The following is a 21,464-nucleotide window of genomic DNA, read 5'->3' as shown; positions in this document are numbered from 1 at the left end:
TTTAAGATATAATTACACGATATAGATAAAACTGAAGTTACCTTGTAGTATCTACAATTGAGTAATTATTTAATAAGGCATTTGTTACGGTAACAGCCAACGCAACGCCGCTATTTGATATGTTTACGCGTAGAAGTTTTCAAATTGCGCCTAATAAATATTTATACATATATAATTCTGATAAAGAGAACGACTGCTTAATAAATTCATTTTACATTACGTAATAATATAATATCTGCTAACTTACCTACTTCTTTATCCATGGGCCGGCTTGTTTATATAAAGTTCATTCAGTAACCCTATTTACTTATCTACCTATCTAGAGACGTCTGTAATTGTTTAAAAAATACTTATATTATTTTCAATACTAGGTAATTCTAACCGATCTCATGATTGTAATGTAAAACTAATAGGTATTCTCATCAATATTTCTATCATCAATAATATTTTCATTTTATATTTAAAACTAACGATAGGGTGAAAACGGCGAACTTTCTCAAAACGCAATATTGTCTTTTATCTATAAAATTGCCGTTTTGTATAAAAAAAATTAAACGAATTTTTTTTTATGTAAGTATTTTTTTATTTGTATTAAGTAATCGAAGTAATCGCCCATGCAATCAATGCATCTTTGCCAACGCAGTGGCAGTTTATTGATGCCCTTCTTAAGTAAATGACTTGGACGGGAGCCAATAAAATCTTCAAAGGCATATTGTACCTACTGCCTCTCGAGTATTGAATTTTTCCCGCCAAGAAGTTAGGTATCCAAATTCTGGAAAAAGTAGTAGTCTGAAAGCGCAAGGTCTGGTGAGTAGGGCGGATGACGAAGAGTTCCAACCCCAATTCTTGTAACTTGGAGACCGTCATGCACAGTATGAGGTCGCACGGTGTCGTGCAGGAGCAGTGGAGACGTGTGACTGACCCATGCTAGTGGAGATGTGCCAGCATCTATCTACATCATCATAATGATTCAGTTCACCCCGTTTGCTGCTACCACGACGGTACTCATATTCCATAATTATTTACCGGAACTTTTAACATATCCATGATGACGAAAAAGATTGAAATGCGATAAAAATGTAACACTAATCAATAAACAAAATGACGTCTTCTTTCGAAAAAAGAATTCCACGTTTTTTAAATAAAATTAATTTGAAATTAGACTTCTTTGTCAAATAAAAATTTTTTGATTTGAAATGGCCAGTAAGTATTACTTATTAAGAATTTTAGATTAAACCAATAACATTGGACAGTAACATGTACTTATCTACCAACCAACCAACTACTTACCTACTTTGAAGAATTGATTAGAAGTTTAATAGAAGAACGATAAAACGGTCTACACCGCCCATACCTACCTATCTAAAGAAGATAGGATTTTAGGTAGGTACCATTTCATCTTGGCCAAAGGTATCCAGACACAACAAACCATTTATCAACTATAGTTATTAATATTACATATTTCATTACTCTATTTTTAATCATGCGCTATTTTCGTGTTGTGTTCTTATCCTTATCAGTGTAGAAAGTATCTACCTGTATCGATCAAAGTGTTGGGATGAGACACGTTGAGCTCGCGTGCAGATGGTCGAATTCACACTATGCTAATGTAATTTTCAATTTCAGTATTACTTATTTAAAGTAAGTAGTCTTATTCAGTTATCGGAACTAGTTACAGTCACGTCTTATATTTTTCCATATCTTTTTAGTATCCAGTTAGAGTGACATTGGAAATCGTGACCATAAACAATTAACTTGTGTTCACTAAATCATTACATTCATGCTGCTTTCCAGACGGCTTTACACAAGAACTAAAGAGTAATCTTTATGAAGATTATGTTGATGTACTTACCTATATTTTCATACTTTGTCACCTTCAAGGTAGCTTCAGCAATACATAAGCATGTGACTTGGAGGACATTTACCACAACTACTTAACATTGTCGTAGTAACGTAACAAATACATTAGGATGTTATTTATTGGAAAAATATTTTATAGGAAAATAATTATTATGAAGCTTATTCTCCTTGTACAAAACGTCTTGATAATATTTGTAACTCAAGAATGAGAAGAGACAATTAATAAATTGGAAACTAAATTATAAATGCATAAATCTGAACGACATGCTTCTTTTTATTTTCAGTCTGTACTTTACGTATTTATATGAGGTTGGGAGTAATTAGCTTATGGAAATAAACAAAAGTGTTGCATCTTGATTATATTTTTTAAACCTTCTGATAAGAGGGCGGAATCTTTTCTAAAGAAACAATTTTGGTAGATATAGTCGCTGTAGGACGAAGCAGTTAGCAGATACGATATTATTCATAGCATGACAGCGCTATTAAGTACCTAGTTCGATATATTATGTAATAATATCTAATAAAACATTATCAGGCACGAGACTTTTATTACCGGCTAGTTCCAGAAGTTATCTGATATCAACTGTATTTACCTAATTATGAAACAAAGGGGATTAAAAAACTACTTAATTAAAATTAATTGCCTAATCATACTATTATCAAGATTCAAGAAACTTTACAGTCGCTTCTTGCTATGATTTACTTTTGTTGAAATGTATCTTATCCAATCACACAAACTTATCTAAAAGAGAATATTTTTTTTTTTTGATAATTTGTAATAATATCCGGATAAATATCAATATTGAGTACACCTGACCTTAAACAACACATTTTTTTAAAATCTTATGATTTTTTTATAATCGTGAACTGGTGATAAATGCGCGTCATCAACATTAGGTACCTTACCTACCTATTTATAACTTTAAAATTCCTACTTTTAAGTACCTACCTATATAGTTTTCGACAAAACAGACATGAGAGTGATATAGGTAAGTAAGTGTACCATTGTATTCAGTAATGAGTAAGTAACTTTAAAAAAGCGAGATTTAAAAATAAATAAAATACGATAATGAATACGAAATGAGCCAACCCTTGTTGGTGGAAGAGGAGTCCCGGTCGGTACCCTCCACTGCAATTTAGCTGAATGTACGTAATTGACACACGGGGACCTGGATGGGTCGGACAAGCCGGTGGGGGAGATTCATCCTCTTAAAACAAAGGTGCATCCACACCGGAGTATGCCTTATTGACCAACTTTACGTTGCATGAAAAGGTAGGTAGGTATACCTACCTAAAATTCAAAACTTTTTATAACTTTTTGCGAGTAGATGTTCTTGTTTGGTGAATTTTAATAATAATAATGAATATAACAATAATAATAATGACAAAACAATGAACAGCTTTCTATTATCTGTTTACGATTTTGCTCACTAAAAGTAATATTTGGAGATGTTGCTCTTCAAAAGCAACACCGGTGGTGGGGACGCACCATTGAAGCAGTAAGTGTCCTGCGAATAGAGTAATGTTGTCTGTCGGCTTGACAAGTGCGGAGTAGGTACCAACAAAGTTGCTACGTAACGTGGTAACGAGGTGCTCCCACCACGGCGCACGCGCGGGGAGATGCGCGCGCATAAATTCTCCGACGCTTCGCCCGACCACCAGTCAATCTCTAGAGCGTTTAGCGTAGCGATCGAATCGAAAACGTGATAGTACATTCACAACACGCACGATAGTTCGCGTGCTCCACTGCGCGATCTTCGAGGGATTTACAAAAGGTATTGTAACTGAAATATTTTTTAATTTTAGGGTTTTCGTGGGCAACAAAATATTTTGAGAGTATTTTCGTGGATACAAGCCGTGTTTATATCGGGTGGGTCAGCGTGCGCACCAGCGGGTGTGGAAACTCCCCGGCGACCTTAGCACGTGCAGGCCGGGTGCACGCCTCTCGCCACCAGTCATCTCGTTGCAACGCGAATTGCATCAGCTTCGGCAAAATTATAAGCTAGTTCGATGGCTCACACAGCTTGCGTTCCAACTCTTATCCGAAATTGCTGTTTGTAACTCAAAACATACCGTGCTAAGCGAAGTTTTAAACTGAATTGTCACATACTCACATAGCATTGTTTTCGCCCGTAACCCACTTAAATTCTTCTGCAACCAGAGTCTTGCAACTACATATTTGCCACCATAAAACAATTCAGTTGGTGCCTTCAATTTGCAGTTCGTAATGTCAAATAGTTACAAGTAGGTAGATACTTACCTTTGGTAAATAAGTACCTACCCGGCAATACTTCAGATTAAAAAACTACCTAAGATACTTAATATCCGTATTCCTAACAAACAAAAACATTCTGTAAGTAAATAAAGTAGTATCTACCTACCTAACAAAAAAATGTTAAAAAGAAACAGGGAAGAAGGAACAACCAAGAAAACCGGAAGACAGGGTCTTTCAATCTACAGTTAGGTAGGTAATCAGGCGATTACAGTCAGTTCATGCTTTCCAAAAACCGAGTGACATAACTCACATACTTACTACCACATTAAGTCAACATCCCATACCTCATGCCCTTTTCGAAAAGAAAAACCGAACTTTAGTAAAATGTTGTTTGTTTTATTATTTACTTCGAGAGTACTTACTAATCTTTGAACTTTGCTTCACGAGTCATAATAAAATAAAAGGTAGTAGATCCATAAAGTACCTAGTATTTCGGATTTTTATATAGTTTCTTCATTTCTGTTTTTTTTATTTGTATAAAAATTATGATACTTATTACACTCCCTTTTTTGAACCTGCAACTAATATTAGACTGACACATTACTTGTATGCATTTTAGTGTTTGTTTTTAAACTTATAATATTCATTGTTCCCACCAATCCATTGCGGAGCAGCTTGGTAGAGTATGCTCCATACCCAATAACATAATATCATGCATCAGTGACCATAGTTCCATACCCCTCCGTTCATTGAAGGGAGGCATGTGCCCAGCAGTGGGACGTATGTAGGCTGATTAAGTTTTTTTATGTTATGTATGTAACTGGAGTATAATAGTCCCGTGTACTTACACGGTAAAGTACTGTTATTAAACTGTAGAATTTAAAGAACCAGTAGTTAGTAAGAGTCATTGTTATAAAGTAGAAATTTGATAGAGAGCATTGCTCTACGGTGCTCATTCAAAACATTAAGTAAACTCGGTTATCTCTTTGTCTCACACCCGGTTTATTATTCTAGGTCACTCACATGCATAATATCGCAACAACGCACATCGACTTCTGTAGTGCGTAAATAAAATAAATCATTCTTTTTAATTGCCAGTTTTATAAAATATTTCCTATCCGATATAAAATTCTGCGTAGGTACAACCGGCCGTTTTCTATCGGTTATTTTTATTGTTGCCAGCATAACACATAATAAAATATAGAAATTAGTCACAATCCACGCACACACGTTTTGTCAGAACGAACGTAAATACATATATGTAAATAAACAAAGAACTACGCGTAGTATGAACCGGTAACAATTACTCGACATAGTTATTTTCAATTGTTTATGGAACTTAATAGAGGAGTAGGTACGTGACTAACCTGTGTTTATTCCTGCTTATCATGGTCCAGTAAATTACACAACAAAGCTTTTAAAACAAAGCTTTTACTGCTGTTCACACTACAAAGATAAACGATCCAAACTATCTAACTTATCCAGGCTATATCAAAACGTGATAGTTTAGATTATGGTAGGTACTTGTATATAATAATGAACCCGATTCCAGTTTGTAGTAAGTGTACTGTAACAGACTTTATGTAAAAAAGGTCTCGCTCATACTATTTGTTATTATGTTGGGAAAGAGTTTTGGCTAAAGGTGGATTTTGAAGATAGTTATATAGGCGGTAACACAGTTGAATGTTCCTAAATTTTGTCAGTTCTCCATACTGTCCAACTAAAATTCATGATAAAAAGTGGTTTAAAATGCGGAGCAAAGTGGAGTATATCCCGTCTGAAAGATGAGTTACGAAAAAGAAAAGCCATCAGTTGGAGTTTTGATTGAAATTATGTTTTCCTAAATTTTCATCTTTCCGATCTTCAGGGAATAAATGATTTTCACTATAATTTTGCAGTTAAACGCTGCGCAAAGGGGTGGAAAAATATAACCAAAACAATATGTTTTTTTACTCAAATAGTATAAGGAACTATCAAAATTTAAGAACACTCTTCGACACCTGATGGGAGAAATAACCAGGTTTTATTCCCATATCCCTGTGGAGTTGAAACGTCCACACTTCTTCACTCACGTGGAAACACTCATTTAGGTATGAGTGGCAAATATTTTTTCATTTGGTACAAAATCCATAACATAGCATAGATTATATTAAAACAATTTACTAATTATCATTTTGAATAGCTTTTTAATTAACTCACCTTCGACTGTAGGTAGCAAAATAGCATAATTATATTGGTTAGTTTTTTGATGTCACCATTATTATTTCTTCGAATTCAAGGAATATTGCTTGATCTGAACCCGCCACGCGTCCACTTCCGTAAATAACCACGAAGACGGTCGAATTATATTAAGTATTTTCATTCAGCTAGTGTTACGCAATAACTGGAGCCCATTTTAGCCAGCTGATCGTGGTTACTGCAATTTCAAGTGATGTGATACGTACTTTTCGCTCGCCGGTTAGAATAGATACTTTTCATACCCTATTTCGCTAGATGACCTATTTGTTATTACTTTTTTACTACTATTAAGATGAATTCATATACCTATTCTACATATTAAGTTACGTACTATTAAAAGGTATAACTAGTTTCTACTTTGTGTTGTTGTTTGTGATATCAGTGGAATTGCGTTTTAATTGTGAATTTCAGCAAAATGAAGTAATCATCCAGACCAAGTACCGTGGCCGTGGCACATTAAGTCGGTATTGTTCTGCTTATTTAATTATTAGATAAATATATACCTACCCACATAGGTACATAAAACATGGGCAAAGCTACAAGTTATCACGTACTTACTTAATTTATTCCTTAAACCGACCACCTGTAACTAACCGAACTCAGCGGTTAGCCTAAGACTACTAACCGAAAACTAACTCGGGAGACAAGTTCCTAGATAGGTAATGAGTTTACAGAAAAACAATCTGTACTTACCCTAGGTAAGTTACCTCGTTATTTACCTCCCTGCGCAATGCATATACGGTCATGCTGTTTTACAAAAATATATTAGTAAGTAGGTACCCACGTATTTTTCAGTCAACTTTTCCCTGTGACAGCCATCAATTGTTTTCTTTATAAATTGGAAGTTTAGAATATTAACGGTCCGTGTCTGATGCAACGATAAGTGAACGTTACTTCTTATAATTAATTTTGCTTTTCCTGCAGCACATTTAATACACAGTGCAGGCCTTGACGAGACTTTAATTAGGAAATAAAGCAATGTAATTAGGTAGTACGCCGGCGGTCGAGACATAAACAAATCGAACTTTCGTTCCTTAATAATGACAATGATTCTTATTGAATTAGTTTCCGTGATTAGTTTTTCTTTTGCGTTTACCTCGCGTATCCCGTATGATATAGGTACGTATATTTAGTCCGGCCGTGGACACGCATCGTTATTTTCTACGTCGACACAAGGAAAACCAGTAACGTGTCACGTAGTAAGTACGTTAAGATATTTGTGGATCTTATTGAAAGATAGAAATAATCCCAATAACGTCAGGTATTCCGACAGACATAATAACACTAACGAGTGGTGTTAAAACCATTATATATGCAAGTAAGTACCTACCTATCCATTATTTCGCAAAAGAAACATGAACAAACTGAACGTAACCGCATAGAAAGTAGGTATCTACCTACAAAATACATAGTAAATAGGTCTAGTGCGTATCGTTTTAGTTATAAAATTACAAAAATATTTTTTCTTTGTTCATTGGGTTTCTGGTTATTGCTGATGGTGAACGTAACACGTGTGTCGCGGGAAGCTATCTCTCTGTGGAAGCTGACTTTTGATTTTTGATTAGAATTAAACCGAGTCACCTACAGCAACAGCTGCTTCGAGGTCAATAGCTTTACGCGCCCGAGTAAGAATAAATTCAAATATAAACATATGAGTCAGTTCACCTCCCGGTCGGGGACGGCGGCGGAGTACCCGCGCGCCGCACCGCGCACGCGCCGCATGCGTGCAGGCACTTTCTCAATCAATGTTTTGATCTATTTATATATGCATTCTAAAAATGCTTGACACTAACACGTCTAACACGTTCTCGTGGGATGTTTGACCGCTTATCTCCCGAATTCCCGATACCGGAATTTTCCGCGAATCATTTTAAGGGAAGTTGCCAAAGGAAATTTTCCTATGCATCGTTCGCAACAATAAAGTAGGTAGGTACCTCCTATTAAATTTCATGACTAATTTGATTATGCACCATTCGTATATTATGGAAAATTACGAAGAGCCGTTAAATTCTATAATATGTACGTAGGTGTATGAGTTAGTTTTCACATAAAATGTTATCGTGGTCCGCGAAGACGAATGCAATAATTGCATGTAATTCTTAGTACTTAAGTAATTACTTATGTTCTTTCCGACAAAACAATGTGTACAGAAGGTTAGAACGTTACGTTGATAACAGCGGTTATCAGTGTGTACACACACTGTTACACACAGCTGTTCAGAAATACGTCCGGCTCCAAACAGCCGCTATCCACTAGGTACCTACTGTAATAAACCAAATCTTGTGTTTACAACGCGTTTTAACTTTGAATTCTAGCGCCGACCACGTTTATACGTTTTTGTTAAACTGTAATCGTTAGAGGTACCTGATAGCGATTGGAACATCGATTTTCGCAAACCAATTAGTGTAAGTAGGTGCCAACAATTTAGTAAATGAGTAAGTATTCCAATATTTCACTTTCTGAATCTCTTTACACAATAAGGAAAACAACAATCTTTACTTTAAGTATGTTGGCAAGTAGGTAGGTCCTACATGACTTGTTTATCTAATTCGGACAATAATTGAGTCGCTCCTCACATATTCATTCTTAACGGTTAATCATGTTGACCTATTTACTCTATATTTCTAATAATAAGCAGATAAAGGCGTTGTTTGATATGATAACTATTGCTAATAAAGATTACTTTATTTTAAAATTAGGTACTTACCGTAAATGTCTAATGAATACGCATGCGTAGCAAAATTACCTAGCCAATGTTTTCTGATGAAACCTCGTGTATTTAATATCGAAAGTATTCAGATAGTAGGAGTGACAAGTTAATGTACTTACCAATTTTTTCCACTTAAACAGATTGTGATTAGCCCACAGTGATGATAGGGAGTAAAAAGTTAATGTAAAGTTATAAACGGAGACACGGGAACGCAATTGCATACGCGCTTGGCGCCCCTTCCTGGTCGCCGCTTACTTCTCTGAAGAAGGCAACCGCTCGCCAGGTCTGTTCGCTGCCAATCATTGGCAATCATTGGCCAATCATGGCTGGAAGCAACACACGGACAAGGCAGTGCGAGGGAACGCCCAGGCAGGGCACGTGCATAACTAACCGGATTTAACCTACGATACTTGCTAATAACGTTTGACTATAAATGTCCGAGTGCAAGTACTTATATCCGATCCAATTAACGAAACGCAATCAATAAAATAATTAAAGTGTGTATAGTGTTGTATGTGTATCTAAGACGACCCATGCTTGTACAATTTTGTCACTATAAACGTTTAAAGTGTAAAAAATATTTATGAAAATGTTTGCTGGCCTGAGGATAAATAAAAACCAGCATAAAATGCATTAGCTATCATCCCGAGAAAGTTTTAAAAGTAACCTACCCAGAAATGGTGGATGGAAGTAAGGATATATATGAGCAATCGGTTAGTAGTAACCTTGACCGTATTAGACTCCAACACCAACTGTGCTTGCAAGTTGCTTTCTATGGAATAGTGTGGAATGTTTTTTTAAACATAAGTATTTGATTAGTGCAAGTGGATTGTGTAATATGAGTAGGTATGTACCAGATTGCTAGTGGATGACGTATTTTTGTTGACCTCGTGCGATATAACGTGCGTACGCACAAGATACCCTTATCAAGTTTCTCAGCTGCTAACTAGACTACACACATCATTTTTTTAATTAGGTATCTTGCATCACTACTGGTCACGACTCTTAACTTCATTCTTGAATGTGCATGAGATTCGAACACATAAAATATACGGTAGGGTGGTCCTTATTTTTCAAAGTAAAATATATTAATGGGGCACCCTCTAATTATGTTCTCTATGATTAAATATGAACACAGTAATTATATTTGATTTTTTAAATAATATTTAGGGGTCGCGACCGACATTTTAAAATTGTAAAAATTACTAAATCAGACTAATGTTTAAGAAAAAAATCATGAATGAATTTATAACAGAATATGAGTTTTATTTATGTATATGACACGTTAATAAGCTGTCGTGTTCTTAATTTGACCTTCCTCGCCCCCCTCGTGCCTCACATGCTCATAGGCACGCCACGCAAATCGCTCAAGTTAGTTCCGTTCCGTGTGAGAGAAGCACTAGGTCCTTCAAGTGGGCCTGATATTTCAATTTTCAAACGATTTAAAAACTACTGGAGCAAAATCGACCAAACCAACTACAAAACATTAACATCTGATCCCCATTCCATGACATTTGTTTTCCCAAAAACAACTTAGCCAATATCAACCTCGAGATGATTATTAAAGAGCTTCTCAACCTCACTATTATTTACCTAGGAGGAGTACCTGAACCTGACAGACGAAACTATGCATTGTTTAGAATGCCAGCAGGACTGCATAGGGCTCGTTGGATGGCAAAAGCAATTTATTGCTTAAAAATATTTTTATTTACGCACCAATTCAAAATTACCAAATAGAAGAAAAAGGAATTAAATATATCTGCATATTTTCAGTAATGATTTATGTTAAATCTAGTATCAAGCTTCTATTGCTTCGTCAGCGCCCAAAAATGACTTGCAGCTATTAAAAGACCTTATTATGTTCGAGAATATAAATCCTGCACTAGCCAAAGTTTCATTTAAAAAAATAATGGGCCATTTGTGGTACTTATCAGAGGAGCTCATATGATTAGCATTTTTGATGATGAAATTACCACAGATACCAAACAAAAAATGGTTCAAGCGTTAAATAACGAAGTTCTCACTTCTCTCCGAAACGAATAAGTCTGGATGCCATAGATATTGTAAGAAAAAATATCGAAGACTGTGTCTAGTAATTCACTTCGTTTCTGTAAGATACTCGGAATATCATCCATTTTTTAGAAAAAGGAGTTGCTAACTGGCTTTTTGATGAAGAGTACAAAGTTGGAAGAGACATAGTGCGGTCAATGAGGTTAGTCAATGATATTGCAGAACGTGGTCTTGCTTTAATGGAAGCATTTAATAAGTTGATTACCATTAATGAGCAACAAAAGCAGTAACTATCTTCTTTTGATTGTCAAATAATTTAGAAAAAATATCCGATCGTAAAAAATCAACCCTAGTTAGTCTCTCTCTCTTTATTTAAGAGCTGCGCTCTTGTCCCGGTGGAGTTATCGCCATCATTACTCCATAGATAGGGCGTGTAGAACGGTGGTTGCCCCAATCGCCTTCCGTTCCGCAGTACACCGACCAATTTCTCAATTCGTGATGTTCTAGCTAGAGCCCTACCAGAATCCATTTCCTCGGCCTCCAACCAGTACTGATACCGCTGCTGCCCGGCATCAGGGGTGCGCTTTTGAAGTAGCGGCGCCTACTCGCTACGTCACAAGATCGTCATAGAACCTAAGTAGCATTTTATAGGTTAGCCCGTCCCAGTGAGCTACCCACTACGTTCTGCTAATCCTGTCCTAGTTAGTAGTTAATAGTTAAGTAATCCTAGTTCGTAGTTAAGTATTTTTTTAATTTTTAAAATGAATGTGTGTTAATTTCAAAAAAAATTTTTTTTTTCATTTTCAAAGTCCTGTCGCAACCCCTAAAAATAAAAAAAAAATTCTAAAAAAAATGTCGTGTTTCTTTCTAAGCCTATATATCACTTTGCGAGGGTGCCCCAACGACATTTCAAAAAAAATATTTTTCTGAACAAATAAGGACCACCCTAATATACGGGTAATACATAATTATTTAGACTGTGAACGATCGAAAGAACTCCAACAGTCAGATCACTTCGAAATAATAAAATCAATCTTTAGAAAATTCAAAATAATGAGCAAATGAGACAAAGGTGGCGAAAGAACGAATTATATAGGTACGTAATCAAGTATTACAAAGAGCGAAGGGAGTTGCCGAATGACGATGCAAACTGCATACCACGATCTTGACCATCAAAACACAAAGGCGTTTGTGCTTGTGACCAAAATAAACTGCACAGTTAGTTCGTTGGCTCCCAAAAATTCCGCGTACCAACAGATAAGTAGCACATACTCATATAGGTATCTAACTAAAGAAACATTCGACACAATAACGTTATGATTATTATTTTGCCGCGATTTAAAGTCACCCCGTTCAGTAAACTCCCGGATATGGGTCTTATCGGACAATTAACACATTTATATAATATTGTAAGTATACTAACACGAGTAACTCGGTCACAAAATTAAAAATAAAATAGGTACACACTTAAGTCAATATTTATTATTGTTCTTTTTTCACAATATAACTGCGATCTTGATGTATTTTACATACGTATTAAAATAACATTGGTAAATAATTCATAGATTGTTGTATTGTAACCTTGAAGCTATGTCGGTGACGTGTATAATCAATCTATCGTTACGTTTGTACGTGTAAAAAATATTTTAGTTACCTATATATCAATTAGTATTCGAAGTACTTACACCTACGCTATTGTCATTAACAATGTAAATTATCCATGTTTATCTAACTGGTAACTACTTCAATTATAGCAGACTTACATTGCAAGGCATGAGCCCGGCACACCGTACGCCGCACGTCATGCTTGGTGTTATAGGAATGTGCGTACTATTCGCCTCGCAATGTTTGTATACGCCTTTAATGAGGAACTATCCAGGCTACATTCCTCAAAAACAATATATAGATGGCGTTGTACAGATTTAAAGCGATAATTACCTATTTTCTCATTGCTCGGGTATAATATAATTATTCAAAAATATAGCAAAATGACAGAGACATAATATAAAAATAATAGTTGCTTGATATAAAATAAAATAAAATAAAAATATTTGGACCAGATATGGTATATATATAGACTTATGTTGCTGTTGCTACTCTTTTTCTATTGTTTCTCTTTATTATGATCAGAATAATAATGGGTGGAAGATGTGTTGTGCTTGGGTGCAATAATAAGGATCATACCCAAAAACAGAGATAAAACATGCATATTATTATGTCTTTTATTCATGAAATTAGTAGGTTAAACGAAGGGAACTCTGTACAGTGCCATCTATATTTTTTTGGGGGACGTAGCCTGGAAATTGAAGTAGTTAGATAAATGTGGGTAATGCAATAACCATTCTGGTAACGAATGCTACTAGCTAATCATTCGAACGTCACATGGCGGCGTCCTATTGTTCCATTATTGCTCGTAATATGTCCTCCATTACAAGAAAACACCGATGGTCAGCTAGCCACATTATCGTCGCATTATTCATTAATGAAAAGAAAAGTATCGCGGTAATTGTGCTTTAGCCGTTAACCTACATAAATATAGGCCTATTGACCTGCGATATCAGGGATACGCGGTAAACAACACCGACAAAAGTCAATAACTCTGTTTTATAAACTTTAACTAATAAACTAGTTCAATGTTCACTCATAGGCTGGAGGTAAAAACAAAATTTGATTACCTATTACGAAAAATATCTTGTGACAAGATATTTGTGGGTAGCAGCGTAGCAACGTGTTTCATTAGCATGTTGTCAGTAAGTTGCGCGGACGCCGCGGCCGGTGTTAACCGGTAACACAGCTTTGCATTAAGTTAATGTTAATATGATACACGCGTTTTTATTGTTTGCATTTATATTTAGCGTGTTTGGCCGCATTTACCTACAACTGCACGTGCTACAGTAACATGCACGTATAGAAAAAAATCTATTTTTAAAGTCTCATAATAATGGCAGTGGTTTGCGTACCGGTCTATGTGGAAAAATGGAATGGTATTATAGTGTTGCTATGTAAATTATTAGATTCAAATGGCGAGTAGCCAGACTGGCGTTTGCTTGTTAACGCGATCTAGCACTAGGACGCAGTAACTTTAAATTCTTACCTACTTATGTCTAATACCTATCATCTCATAGTACATACTTACGTCCTATATGTGGATATAGTATATACATCTACCTATTCAAAATAAATATTTAGGTTTCTAGCAGCAACGATCGTTTCTAATTGCCAAATAGTATACAACCAAAGCCAAATATTTTACATCAACCAACTTTCAACTACCTTCATAATGTCTATCAATGGCCTCAGTACACGTGTTGTGTATCTATATCTACATAAACATATAGTGTATTATGATATAATGTTATGCGCATACGATGACGACAAAAGATCGTTGACACGATACTGAGCACCGTTTTGAAGTTATAATGTACAACAAGCGAAATAATTGTAAGTTTCCAAATTCCAAACGTTTCATCAGAAAATAGCCCTCTGTCCGACATATAAAGTAATCTAAAGTTCAAGTTACACAAGTGGAATTACAAACCAGTTCAGCAACTAGTATATTTAGTATGCTTTTTACGGAACAGGGTCAGTTTCTTGTGTCCACCGTCCATCCTCGTTACTGAAAAAATAATGCCGCATTGTTCAAATAAAAGTAACTGTAATGAATGACTCGACCTGTATTCGACTGTGTTAGCGTTCATTATCCAGCATCATAATTATATTACTCAAATGCTATTTTAATAGGTAAGATACTTACCTATTAAGTTAACGTTATGTATTAAAACATTATTATTAGATGCCTAATGTGTTTAGATTTCGATATGTCTTATTTCCAGTCTTCTTAGGTTTTCTTACGTGATCATGAAAATAATTTGGCATATGCGCGGGTGAATTATGGAAAATAACTGGTAATGTACCGTCATATCGTGGAGTTGCGTGTAGATATCTATGTATACGTAGTTGATAGACTAGTAAAGCATTCGAGGTGACGGCCGCCGTCGTCACTAGTTTGGGCAACGCGCCAATCGATTTCGTGAAATTACCGCCGTTTTGTGTCAAGGGTCTACTGGTTTCAGACGTAGGCAAAGGGCTGAGAATCTATATGTGGAGAAGTAAAACTCGACAAAGACATCACATGACCAGACAATCCAATAAAACCTATTGACCTGCCACTATCGCCGCATTATCTCTGTTATTGTTTGCTACAAAGGGAGCTAATGAGCGGTAGAGTCATGACAGTGTTAATTAATATAAGGAACATTATGGGCATTTCTACGGGAAGAGCCGATTGAGTGATTCCAGTGAAAAAAGTACCTGTAGCATCTAATTACGTACTTGGAAAAAATACTCACGTATTTATAGGACTCTTGGCTTCGTGGAGAGTAATTTAGAAGACCGTAAAGTTTTATAAAAGCGTCAAAAAAAAATCCCGAAGTTTGAAAACGGGCAAAATTTGGCTTAAAATGACGTGAAGCCATTCCAGAATTGACTCGTTATTGCTTCATAACTTCTAAACTACTAGTTTCCAAAACATAATTCCAACGTTCACAGAACAAGGGATAGTTAATAAAGCTAAATACGTAATTGTGTTTATTGTGAACCTTTTAGTTTTAGTACAATAACATATTTTAATTTTGAAGCCAGCATGTGTCTCAATTCGGTGAAATTAAGTTTTGTCAACTTACATCACTAACTACGCGCAGTACTATCACCACTACCCGGTTCCCGTGGAGAGCCAGGTGCGCCCGAGTGCCCGAGATGTGTGGATGGGCGGACTGCTGCATAGAGGAGAGTTTTTCGAAGGATCGAAATCGTTGGTTTTTTTTGGGGTAGGGTCAATTCTAAAATCGGTGGAAGATATTAATTTTGTTTATGAATTATTTAATAATATATGTGCTAAATTAATTAAGTATTTAGGTGATATTTGACTGTATGTTTTGTATTAATTGATTTAATTGATAACTTTACTAGATAATTGATGAAATGTGATATTTTCTCAATTCGATGGGTCTCAATTCCCTAGAAAATGGGGCACCGAATTGAGAATTACTTGCACCGAATTGAGATTACATAATGTTTACATAACAAATGGCATCACGCCTGTTACTCCGAAGGAGTAGGTTAGGGAGAGGGTTAGTTTATTATTATTATGAGAACATTATTAAACATTAGAACATTATTTGTAATAATTCAATCAAAATTTAAAGCGAATAAAGCAGTTGGCCAGAACGTATTTGCCGGAGGGATGGCTCCAGTGGAAAGTCATTCCTCACACGAGACAAGACCTCTTAGGCCCAAACTTGGACCCGCTTGTTCTGAACACAATTAGATTCGCTCTCCCGACAGTCGAGCTTGCAAGAGCATATTGCTCAGAATGTACATCCCTCCTAGAGAAGACCCACCGGGATATGAAAATTAAAATACCCTTTTGTGTAGGTCTCATAATTGGCACACCTTAAATCAGTTCAAGGATCAGAGGATCAGCTGTTCTAAATGAGCTGATAGTGGCTTCACTCGCTGAATTAAAACCACTGCTTTTAAGCCGTAAGGATGCGTCAAAGGAGCTAGCAGATAGTGAAGATACAGACGATCTATCTACAGTTCGGTCCTCATCATCGAAGTCAAGGAAATTGTCCAGGGTCGATAAATTAGAACAGAACTTTAGTGAGATGAAGGACATGCTTTCCAACAACTCAAAGATGCTCGATAATACTTCAGACGATGAATGTCGTTCGCACGAAGGATTTCTTGAGGAGGATACAACGAAATCATTCACCTGAAAAGTTCCGGATCTATTACCTGAAGAAGATGTAGAAGATTTTGATTTGGCTTCCATGACTAAGGAACAAGATCCTTGAGGGAATCAAGTGCTTGAGGTTGGGTGAACTAGCATAAAAGCAGATACGTTATTCGTCTTTCACGTCTTTTGAGTTAACCCTTGCTTAAAGAAGTTTAACTCGTCAAACGCCGCAGCTGATTTTTTGATAAAGCAGGAAACCGGTTTCGGGACGACTTTACACGGCTTGTTATTGCAACGAGAAACGCTTGGCAATACTATGAAGGAACTTTGAACCAAACATACTCTGAAACAGGATCTTAAGGATACATTTTTGGGATCAAACTCAGGTTTCAAAAATATATCGGATGATGTCCTACAATATGTATGCGGTCGCAAGGTAGAAGCTATTGAGCAGAGAAGAAATGCTATCTTGCCACAAGATAAATACCATGCTACATTAAAATAGATATAAAGTTATAAAGACAGGTCATAGAAAATTCTTGACAATAGTACACAACACAGAAAACTTCAGTTTATTTGCCTACCTTTCGGCCTATCGACTGCACCGCTCACATTTGCAAGGGTATCAAACACAGCTAAGGGAAAACCCTTAGCTGTGCAGCGATCCAGTATAAGGGGATAAGAGTGATAGTTTACCTCGACAATTTCCTCTTAGCCAATCAACAGAAAGACCAGTTAGAGGAAGACACCTTATACGTGGTAAATTATCTGGAAAAGCTTGGATGGAAAATAAACAGAAATAAATCTCTGAACCCACCAACCCATTGTCTAGACTACTTGGGGATAATGTGGGACACAGAGAAAAACAGAACCTTTATACCGGACAGCAGAATAGACAACTTAACAAGTATCCTTATGGAAGTATTGAAATCAGGAACTTGGAATTGGGTCACAGGAAAAAGTCTTGTAGGGAAATTGGGTTTTGAATCTTTCACGGTCCCTCTAGGAAGATTACATATCAGACGTCTTCAACGTGCAGCCATTTGTCTTCCTCAACACCAGAAAATACGGAAATTTCTAATACCGACAAAAGCTCTACAGGAATGTTCTTGGTGGTTGGAACACCTTCACAAAGGACGAACAATTTTCACATGTCAGGGCACAGTATTCATCACAACAGATGCTTCAGACAACAGATGGGGTGCTCATGTCAACGAGTCTCTAATCAGCGGAGTTTGGGAGAAGAGCCAAACCTTGTGGCATATAAATCGCAAAGAGCTGTATGCAGTATACCGAGCATTTCAGATGACGTTACCCCAACTACGAGAAAGACGAGTTCAGTCCGACAACAAAACGGTTGTGTCCTATATAAGGAATCACGGGGAAACAAGATCCAGTCTCTTAACAGACCTAGTAGCAAAACTTCTGGAACTTGCTCAAAGGAACAGAATATAAATTTTTGCTTAATACATTCTAGGTGTTTTCAACGAGATTGCCGACAGCCTCTCGCGGCAGAAATCTCTAGCGGACTGGCATCTGTCGGATCGAGTGACGAACTTTCTATTCAAAAAGCGGGGAATTCTTCAGATAGACCTTTTCGCAACTTCTCATTCGAAAGTAATTCCGATTTGTGTGGCTTGAGATGTGAGGGACAAAGGTGCTATTTTCATAGATGCATTCAGCAAAACATGGGACTTCGACCTAGCTTGGGTATTTCCTCCACCAGCGTGGATACGCAGGTCAAAGGGAAGTGAGGAAGGTGTAATCTCACATGGTCAAGCCTAGGCAAGACATGAAATATATCATTTTCTTCCCTTCGTGGGGAAAAGTTTCCTATTTTTTACGATATTCATTTGTTTGTCTTTCGTCATCTTAATACACCTTTCATACACATATCCGTCCTCACGCAATCCAATCCACACCTTTTTCGGTCGTCTCCTACCCCTTATGTCTATGCACATTCATACTCACCACATACCATCTAATATGACTTCCATTCCTCTTCATCAGATGCCCATACCACATCATTATTGGTCATTCATTGCATTATTTCTATAATAACTGACAGCATTTCTAAATTCGCTGGCTTATTTCTCAATTCCGTGATTCATTTTCTCAATTCACTGAGCCGCTTCTCAATTCGATGTTTCATTTTCTCAATTCGATGGTTGCCCAATTCGGTGATTAACTTTTCTCATAAACCACTTCACCAAATCTGGTCCCAATTGCATCATTAGATTCAAGATGGAATAAAGTTCAGTATTTGTCATTAAAATATTCATAAAAGCCTAATTTCAATTTCGGCACCGAATTGAGAAAAAATAGACCCTTCCGTAGAAATGCCCTTATATTAAAATATATATTATATCGTTATCTGCAATTGTTCGTGCGTGACCACAGACATTATTAACTATATCTATACCTGAGACCCTCTGTTTTGTTAGAATAATTAGCATGCCTATAATCTTTAATCGTTTATATGCCTTCAATCAAGCGCTTCGTCTTCGGCAATCTATTTTCGGAAAAGTCATAGTATGAATATAACGGATACGCGGAGGGGAGGTCACAACGTTTAATAGGAAGTGGCCTGAGATTGTCTACACAAGTCTGTTAGGCATTATAATAACAATGAATATTCAATTAAAAATGTCAAGGATATTATCGCTTGCGTATTGCGTATAAAAAATATTTGTCAAATCGTGGCGTAAGATATAGATACATAATACAAATTATGTTATAGCTCTAGGTTACTTTTTATTATAAATAATAAGTGGATAGTAGTATAAGTATACCTACTTACGCTACAATTAAAATATTTGTTGTTGCAGGTTAATTTAAAAAGGCAAACATGGCTGATCCCGCACACGGGAAAATAGAAGGTAAATCAATCATTATGTCCTGGCAACAATAACAAAATGATACAATTTAATACATATATTATAATCCCGCGTAAGCGCGAAAATCCTGTACGTTTATTCATATAAGTGTTCTTTTATCAAAACCTAAGTGACAGGTTTGACGGATGACATAAAATCAAAACTAACGTCGCGTCATTTTTTGAAATTATAGTGATTGATAATAATGATAACTAAGCCAATATAAATCATTTGTTTCCTTATTGATACAAAGGAATTGCAAGTGTGGCATTTCCTTTGTTTGGATAATACGGTGTTTAAACGAGTCAGATTAACAATTCAAGGAAAGGTTGAATCATGTTAGAGGAGCAGAGGGCCACTGTTGACAGACGGCGTCGCCCGCGGCGGCCTCGGGGAGGTTGGCATTCACCGTAACGACCTGTCTTTACGACGAGTTTACCTTTAAATTTGCATGGATACTCTTTGGAGTGACCTGACCAACGGAGGACGATTAGCATAATCGTGATGACTTTTTACAGATAACCCAAAAATAATGTCGGGGCCAGTGTTGACCAACTCGCCGAACGCCGTGCTTTCCAAAACGCTGCTGGGACGGTACAACGACCTGCCGCTGCCGGTCGACCGCATCCTCGCCACCTACATCTGGATCGACGGCACCGGCGAACACCTCCGCTGCAAGGACCGCACTCTCAACTTCATCCCCAAATCACCAAAAGGTAAACTCACTACCTATATTATTCGTTTTTCACAATGAATCAGGATCATAGTAAGTGGTATTCCGTGGTACCTGCCTGCCCCACAGGTCACATGTGGGTTCTTATATAATGTGTCACAAAGAAAACTATATTTAGATTTCAATGCATAAAAGAGGGTAGGTACCTATAACATTTTACACGAAATGTCTATGCAACAGCCTCCGTGGTCTAGTGGTTAGAGCGTTAGGCTCACGACCTGGAGGTCCGGGTTCGATTCCCGATGGGGACATGGTCGAAATCACTTTGTGAGACTGTCCTTTGTTTGGTAAGGACTTTTCAGGCTTGTAACACCTGATTGTCCGAAAAAGTAAGATGATTCCGCGCTTCGGAGGGCACGTTAAGCCGTTGGTCCCGGCTATTAGCCGTAAAAACACCTCCACCAACCCGCAGTGGAGTATGCTCCATACCCCCCTCCGGTTGATTGAGGGGAGGCCTGTGCCCAGCAGTGGGACGTATATAGGCAGTTTATGATTTTTTATGTCTATGCAAAAGAATTAAAATGAATACCTACTGGAGCTCTCCCACTAATGCAGTTGATTGTATACGCTTACGTATTTTAAGGAATAAGTCGAGTCCAAACCGATGCTATATTCTTAACTAGACTCCTTCTATTTCAACTTAGATAGTAAGGTTCAACTTGGGTAGTGTTTTCATTAAAGAGGAACAACTGATATAACTATGGACATTACGACATTACAGTTGTTGAATTTAAAATGAGAATAAAAACGAGAAACTCAATTTTTCCATGAAACAATAATTAGACGTCGCCATTTATGTCGCATTTCCTTCATAACGTCATCGTTTATATAGGTCAGCCTTCGCAACGAGTTCAGAAATTATCATTTTAACTGCCGGAATATATACATTCAGAAAAGCGTTTTATGATTACATCCTCATTAACAAGTGTAATTATTCGAATTAGCGCAGTTAGAGTAAATTGTTCGACCTTCAACATCCTGTTAGATGTTGATAAACATGCCTAAACATTATATTATAGTAAATAGACAGGTATATTCAATAAACTTGTATTTACCAAGTGACAAATAAAGCGTGAAATAAAAAA

The 21,464-nt window shown here is 36.7% G+C and overlaps 1 protein-coding gene across 2 annotated transcripts in view; it reads left to right on the top strand.

Moving 5' to 3' along the window:
- The first annotated feature begins 3,483 nt into the window (after positions 1-3,483).
- LOC126379808 (glutamine synthetase 2 cytoplasmic) overlaps positions 3,484-21,464 on the top strand; it is a 21,602-nt gene continuing 3,621 nt past the window's right edge. Inside the window, exons 1-3 of one of the 2 annotated variants that reach the window (XM_050028720.1) lie at positions 3,484-3,635; positions 19,599-19,649; positions 20,165-20,362. In XM_050028720.1, coding sequence (XP_049884677.1) covers positions 19,619-19,649; positions 20,165-20,362 — 229 coding nt within the window. In that variant the 5' untranslated portion in view covers positions 3,484-3,635; positions 19,599-19,618. The remainder of the gene's footprint in view (positions 3,636-19,598; positions 19,650-20,164; positions 20,363-21,464) is intronic. The other variant, XM_050028721.1, reaches the window with a different exon arrangement.

Source organism: Pectinophora gossypiella, chromosome Z, assembly GCF_024362695.1.
Source record: "Pectinophora gossypiella chromosome Z, ilPecGoss1.1, whole genome shotgun sequence".
NCBI lineage: Eukaryota > Metazoa > Arthropoda > Insecta > Lepidoptera > Gelechiidae > Pectinophora > Pectinophora gossypiella.
Note: the sequence above shows the minus strand (reverse complement) of the source record. Positions and strands in the feature narration are given on the sequence as shown.